This window comes from Trypanosoma rangeli (assembly GCF_003719475.1).
Source record: "Trypanosoma rangeli strain AM80 chromosome Unknown Tra_15.4_contig_00120, whole genome shotgun sequence".
Classification (NCBI taxonomy): Eukaryota; Euglenozoa; class Kinetoplastea; order Trypanosomatida; family Trypanosomatidae; genus Trypanosoma; species Trypanosoma rangeli.
The window spans coordinates 43,726-49,725 of NW_021705866.1; the positions used below are offsets into that span (position 1 = coordinate 43,726).

The 6,000-nt window shown below is 50.4% G+C and overlaps 3 protein-coding genes across 3 annotated transcripts, besides 2 other annotated features; 2 read left to right on the forward strand and 1 right to left on the reverse strand.

The window, feature by feature from the left end:
- Nucleotides 1–665: 665 nt before the first annotated feature.
- On the forward strand, nt 666–1,688 carry TraAM80_04224 (uncharacterized protein; the record flags this gene model as incomplete). The annotated part of the gene is made up of 1 exon (XM_029381159.1): nt 666–1,688. The coding sequence occupies one exon, from the start codon at nt 666–668 to the stop codon at nt 1,686–1,688; it is 1,023 nt and encodes a 340-aa protein (XP_029238966.1).
- A 153-nt stretch (nt 1,689–1,841) lies between these two features.
- Nucleotides 1,842–1,861: a microsatellite.
- A 230-nt stretch (nt 1,862–2,091) lies between these two features.
- Nucleotides 2,092–2,121: a microsatellite.
- A 192-nt stretch (nt 2,122–2,313) lies between these two features.
- On the forward strand, nt 2,314–4,446 carry TraAM80_04225 (uncharacterized protein; the record flags this gene model as incomplete). Its single annotated transcript, XM_029381160.1, has 1 exon — nt 2,314–4,446. One exon carries the CDS (start codon nt 2,314–2,316, stop codon nt 4,444–4,446), a length of 2,133 nt encoding a protein of 710 aa, XP_029238967.1.
- A 1,119-nt stretch (nt 4,447–5,565) lies between these two features.
- TraAM80_04226 (protein TSSC1) lies at nt 5,566–6,000 on the reverse strand (the record flags this gene model as incomplete). The annotated part of the gene is made up of 1 exon (XM_029381161.1): nt 5,566–6,000. A coding segment is annotated over one exon (435 nt), but the record flags the coding sequence as incomplete, so codon positions are not given.

Sequence of the window (6,000 nt, forward strand, 5' to 3'; positions counted from 1 at the left end):
TTCACCTCTTCCCCTTTCACCACATACGTCGTGTGTGTCATCTCCTGCTTTACTTCTTCCTCGTCATGCTCGTTTATACAGGGGGTATTAGAGCAGGTGGTGATGGTGTCAAAAGACTCCCGCTACGTGCACCGTCGCTGGCGTCTTGAGGACGCCACTCTGATGATTCAGAACCCAAAGCTGGAGCTGCTCGTCGACTTTGACGACCCTGCAAGCTTCACTCTTCCGGAAAACGCGCCGCTGACGTCAGGGGTTCGACGGGCTACCGCAACGAGGGGGGGCATCGAGGGTGCGCTTGGTCTCAATTCAGACGACGACCTCCTGGCGGATTGGCGGGATATTGGCGTGCCGCCACTGACAGAGGAATGAGTTGGCGTCGCTAGAGTTCGTCGCGAAGGAGAGGTAACGAAGGTCGACGCACCGCATGGTTGTGGGAGAAGTAGGCAGAACCGCGAAGAAAGTTGTGACATGCGCAAAAACAAGCGGATGGATTATTTTTTTCTTGTTATTGTTGCGTGGGGAGAGGATGTTGCCGCATGTATATCCACTCCCTGCACCGTTTTGTTTTTGTCTCGCTTCTTTCCTTGCTTTATTTCTCACTCCGCCTCTACGTCTGCTTCTATGCGGGGTAAGGGAAGGAACAACACGGGAGGGACGGCTCTTAGATGAGCACGGCGTCCTGCAAAGAGACGTCGACCGGCGAGGCGCCGCGGCGTGCAGGAAGCGACCTGCTGCTTCGAAAGCTTCCTCTCCTCGCCAAAGTCCAGGCGCTCGAGCAACAACACCCGAAGGACCCACAAGCAGAATGCAATCTGCTCTGCTACGGACCGGAGGTGTATCGCATTCACTCGATTGCGTGCCGCCGAGATGACCGCGGCGTCCTGCAGTCGCGACGAGGTGGACGTCTAGGGGAGGAAGACGAAGGTGACGGCAATGACGAGAAGAAAAATTTTCTATCAAAGATGGATGCCGCGGTAGCACTTCCAACACACATGTCATTTCTGGCCATGATGGAGTTGGAGCTTCGGAAGTCAATGGAGTCCCTGCAGGACGCCCGCAGAGGGAAGCAGGGCCTGGAAGGGGGGATTGCGAATGCAAAAGGTGCAGCGGAGTCCACCGGCGATAAGAAGAAGAAAAAGCATGGAGCAAATTGGGATGCTCATAGGAAGCAGAATGGTGAAAGTGATGAAGGAGAAACTGATGATGATGAAAGAGTGAAGGATATTCTTGGCACCACACGAACCGGAGTGGAAGTTGGGGTGGGGGGTGAGGAGTGTGTCTTGTTGCGTGCCATTCGTGCGCCTCGGGTGGTGGCGCATGCGAGGGGCACAACAATTCCAACGGGGGAGGCGGGCCTCAGCAACTTCAGAAATGGCAATAGAAACAGTGATGCTCGCGACGGAGCTGGAGACGGGTGTATGCCGTGGGAGCAAATGCTGGAGAGCATCATGAGTCATTACGACGCCACGGATGATGACAAGGGTGGGAAGGCTGTTCAATCGTACCTCCGCCGAGTATCATGGATCGAACGGCAGAAAAAACTGCAGTCGGGGCTCGGCGTGGCCGCAGAGACGCTTCACCAAAATGAACAGCCGTGGGGGAGTATGACGGATGCGATGCGAGTGCAGAAGGAGATGCAGCGCATGCGTCTTCAACGGAAACGATTCCGTCGTTTGCATAAAGGATGAATTAAAAAAAAAAAAAAATGAAGAAATGATGTAATGTGAATTGGGTGTTAGATGAATGATAGATCACAATTTGTATGGGTTACCGTTTTCCCTCTGCTCTGTTTATATGCACCTCTATCCCTTTGTCTTTGATTATTATTATTTTTTCTCTCCGTGTGTGTGTGTGTGTGTGTCGGCTCACTCCCATCACTGGGGGACAGTCACCGCGTACCTATCACATAGGGTAGTGGTGGAAGAAGGAGATATTTTGTTGCTAGTTTTTATCTTCCTTCTTTGGCCATAATGCAAACACAACCGAAGGACAAAGGTGGAAGTGATATAGAACAAGAGCTTGCAGTTTGGCAAAAGGGAGCGGAAGACGTTGAAGGGGAGTGTAGGAGAGAGATGCCCTACTCTTGTGCCAAGTGCGAGTGCGAGTGCGAGTGCGAGTGCGGCGAGAGATAGCTATGGCATCCACGTGGGAACTGGCAAGGATCCACGCAATAGGGGAAGGCGTCGATGTTGTGGTTACGATACACCAGTACTTCCCACTGCCCAAAGATCAGGGGTGCGTGGGAGATGGAAAGGAAGCGGAGCTTCCTCGAGCAGCGTCACAAGCCTCACAGACTCATTGAACAGCCATGAAATGCCTCGCCAACCCACACAGGTGCCAAGCAGGGCCTTCTTACATCATACTTCTGACCTTAGCAGTAATAGTTTTAGTAGCTGTGCAAGTAGTGGCGGTTATTATATTCGTAATAAATGTGGCAGTGATTGGATCCAATGCTCTGAACACGCTCAGCATGAGCAGAAAGGACTAGAGCCGGAAGAAAGGCAGCAGCAGAAAATATTACACGGTGATGAGGAGGAGTCAGGTAAAAGAACAGAAAGGATGTTGTCCTTGTCGATGCCCCGAATTTTTTCGCTTGATGCTTCGTTCTCGCTTGAAACTGAGAAGACAGTCGTGCGTGCAGAAGACAAAGCGAAGGAGAAGGACGTGTCACTCAATGCCGATATCGCCACCTCCGCGCAACAGTCTTTGACAAAGTTGTGGGAGACAACACAAGCTAAGCGTAGTTCCGGGAGCTCGAATGGTTTTTCTGCACGTCCGACTTTTGGTTTCTCGCTCTCAGTACGGTCTGATCTGACGTGTGTAGAATTACCCCCCTTTGAGATGCCCGCCTTTATCTCATTGGATTTTTCAGAAAAGCCAACTCACAATCACGAGGTTGCTCTGGAAGCCGACGAGGACTTGCGAGATAAAAAAAGACGCGAGATCCAGATTTGTCTTGTGCCGAAGCAGGAACTCAAGTTGAGAACTAGTCTTGACGCCGGGTGTGGAGGTGCACGTGCTAGTTTTCAATTTCCCCCTTCGCTTGATGATGCTGAAGCACAGCTAGGGCGTGTTAAGCCTATTTGTCGTCCGTTTATATTCTTTATTCTTATTGGTTTGCTGCTTCCATTCGCAGCTCAAGAATTGATTGTGGTGGTAAACCACTTTGCAACGTCTGGGCCGATGGTGTGTGGAGGAAAAGAGATTGACTGCAGTTTGGCGGATACCATTGTGTTTGCTCTCACCTATGGAATACATCTCTACATTCCATTTTCATTTTTCGCCCCGACACTGTTTTTCCTTGCATACGATGTGGTTGTGAGGAAAGAGCAGGAGCAAGAGTCGCGTTCCCGCATGGCTTGCTATGCAGTGCCAGACGACACCACTTCTCTTGCTTGCACCCACACACTTACCTGCGTGAATGACCAATTTATCCCATCACACTGTGAAAACACACGAGCTTTCGATGAACAAAGTCATGCGTCCCAGCTTCAGTGGGACTTGCCTCCATGTGTCGGTGTGTTGCGTCGAGGCGCAGTATTTTGGGTGATTGTTCTGGCACGTTTTGTTTGTTTAGTTACGGTGGACATACATTTGCCGTTTGTGACAAAAATACCAGCAGCTTTGTGGGGGCCCATGCGTTTAGTCGCCTTGGCGTTACCGCTCACGATCTATTCGCTCTACGAGACTCGACCTTTTTTTGCCGTGCCGTACGTCTTAATGGATGCCTTTTCCCTATTCTTTCAGCTTATACTGGGGAACAACGGCATCCAGATACAGACTCGCTGCATGGCAGGCCCAATGCTTCTGGTTCTCTTTGAACGATGTTTCTGGTACGTGTCTGCAGCTGCCATGCCAAAGGAGGTCCCAGTGGGGATTAAAATGGTCGTGAGCTCCACCTTCACCGCTCTTTATTTTCTGTTGCTACTGGCGTTATCGATTCCTGTGGATATCAGGAACAGTTTTTATGTGACAATTGTCATGGCCGTTCAGATTTTTTTTTGGGAACTTCTGTTTAATGTTCGACTGCTGGAAGTTGTTGCGTGCCGCTTATACGCCTTTTTCATGAAGTTCGTATTTCGGCGAACGTTCAAGGTCTCCCAAGTGCAAGCAGCAGATCCGACAAATATATCCACGCAAGTGCGTTGGCCAACTTTGTTGATTTCCACCGTTGCCATTGCTCCATTTTTTCAGTATCATCAATGGCCTCGGTTCATACCACATAGTGATGAGCGTGGGAGTGTGTCGGAAGTCTTCCATGTATACGTTGCCACGTTTTTTGTCGTCATAGGCGTCATCATCTTGGCCACCATTATCTCGCTTTTCATCCGCTGGAAGCACCAATTGCTACGCATGCCGTTAATTATGGAGGATTGGTTTCTGTTGCTTATATGGGGGTGGTATGTTTTCTCCTCAGTGCCATTAGCGTTAGCTGCAGTTGTGTGAAGAAGTCACAATTCCTTGTTTTGTATTCTTTATATGTTTGCGTGAGAAAGAGAGAGAGAAGGTTGGCTCCAATCTGCCTCGTTTGTTTTGCCATTCACGGAGGACAACTCCAGCAGCCATGTTTACTGCATCTTGTTTTTTCTATTCATGTTTTTTTTAAAAAAAAAATATGTATATGCATATACATATAGTTGTTTTTTTGTGCTTATGTGTATACTGGTGTGTTATTTAAAAGAAGAAACAATAAAGGAGGGAGTGGGTGCCTTCCTCTGGAGGAAAGCCTGAATGTGGTTTGTGGAGCCCAAACCCCCTTCTGTACAGGTGCTGTTGTGCATCGTTCTTCTCTTAAGTTTGTTTCAGAAACCATGAGAAGGGAAACTGTTTTGTGGCATGCAGTGAGATTTGTCCTCCATCCCCACTTCTCCACACGCCGCACATTTTACGGCGGGCGGGGACGGCTTCAGTGTCGCTAAATCCCCACCCGCGACAGGCAGGCGCTGGAGTGCGCGGGCACCATTGGAGGCATTCGAGCGACGGCGGCCCTATTGCTTCCACCACACGTTTCAGCGAGGAGGGGTGGGCGGGTTTAGCCGCATTTGGCGTGTCCAGGGAGGACAATCTCAATTCACAGAGGTTGACTTGCACAAATACGGTTTAGCCGTCCTGCAGTGCGGTGCGCCGACGCCATAAGCCACAATAAGGCCGCGTAACATTAGTGGCACCGGTGGCGTCTGCTTCTTCGTGGTGGTCAATGAGCCGTAGGGCTATAATCATTATGAATTCTCTTTCTCCTACTGTAACTCTGGTGCTTTTGCACGGAGGGGGAGTGTGGCGCTTATGAGGCCCCAGATACGATCCTTTCGTGAGTGTGAGAAGGATCGCCCTGTTATTCTGGAGCGTCGTTTGAGTGTATTTGTTTCTTGGTCTGTACGTGTGTGTTGGATGAATATCCTCTTAATTGGGGAACGGCGGGCGTACGCAGAGGCAAACTGTCACCGCCTTGTTTTGCACCTGCCCTTTTTTTCTTTTTTTCGTTTGGGAGTATGAAGCGGAAAGGCCTTGTCCAGGCACAATCTTCAGTCATACTGCTTTCCGTGTGAAACAAGTCAGCTCGTTAACTTACCACATGGGGCATGTTGTTTCGCTTCTGGTTCTACTTTCCCTTCTATCGTCACTGGCCGCTACCTCAGCTGCAGTCCACGACAGGATTCCCTCTGACGATAATGATGTGGCCTCTGAATCTGGTGCTGCGACTGGAGCTGTTGCTGTATCAAAGGTGTCCGCCAGCTTGATACTTCGTGGAACAAACAACACCACGGACACGCTACACAACTCCACGGACACGCCACACAACTCCACGGACATGCTACACAACTCCACGGACACGCTACACAACTCCACGGACACACCACACAACTCCACGGACACACCACACAACTCCACGGACACGCTACACAACTCCACGGACACGCTACACAACTCCACGGACACGCTACACAACTCCACGGACACGCTACACAACTCCACGGACACGCTACACAACTCCACGGACAC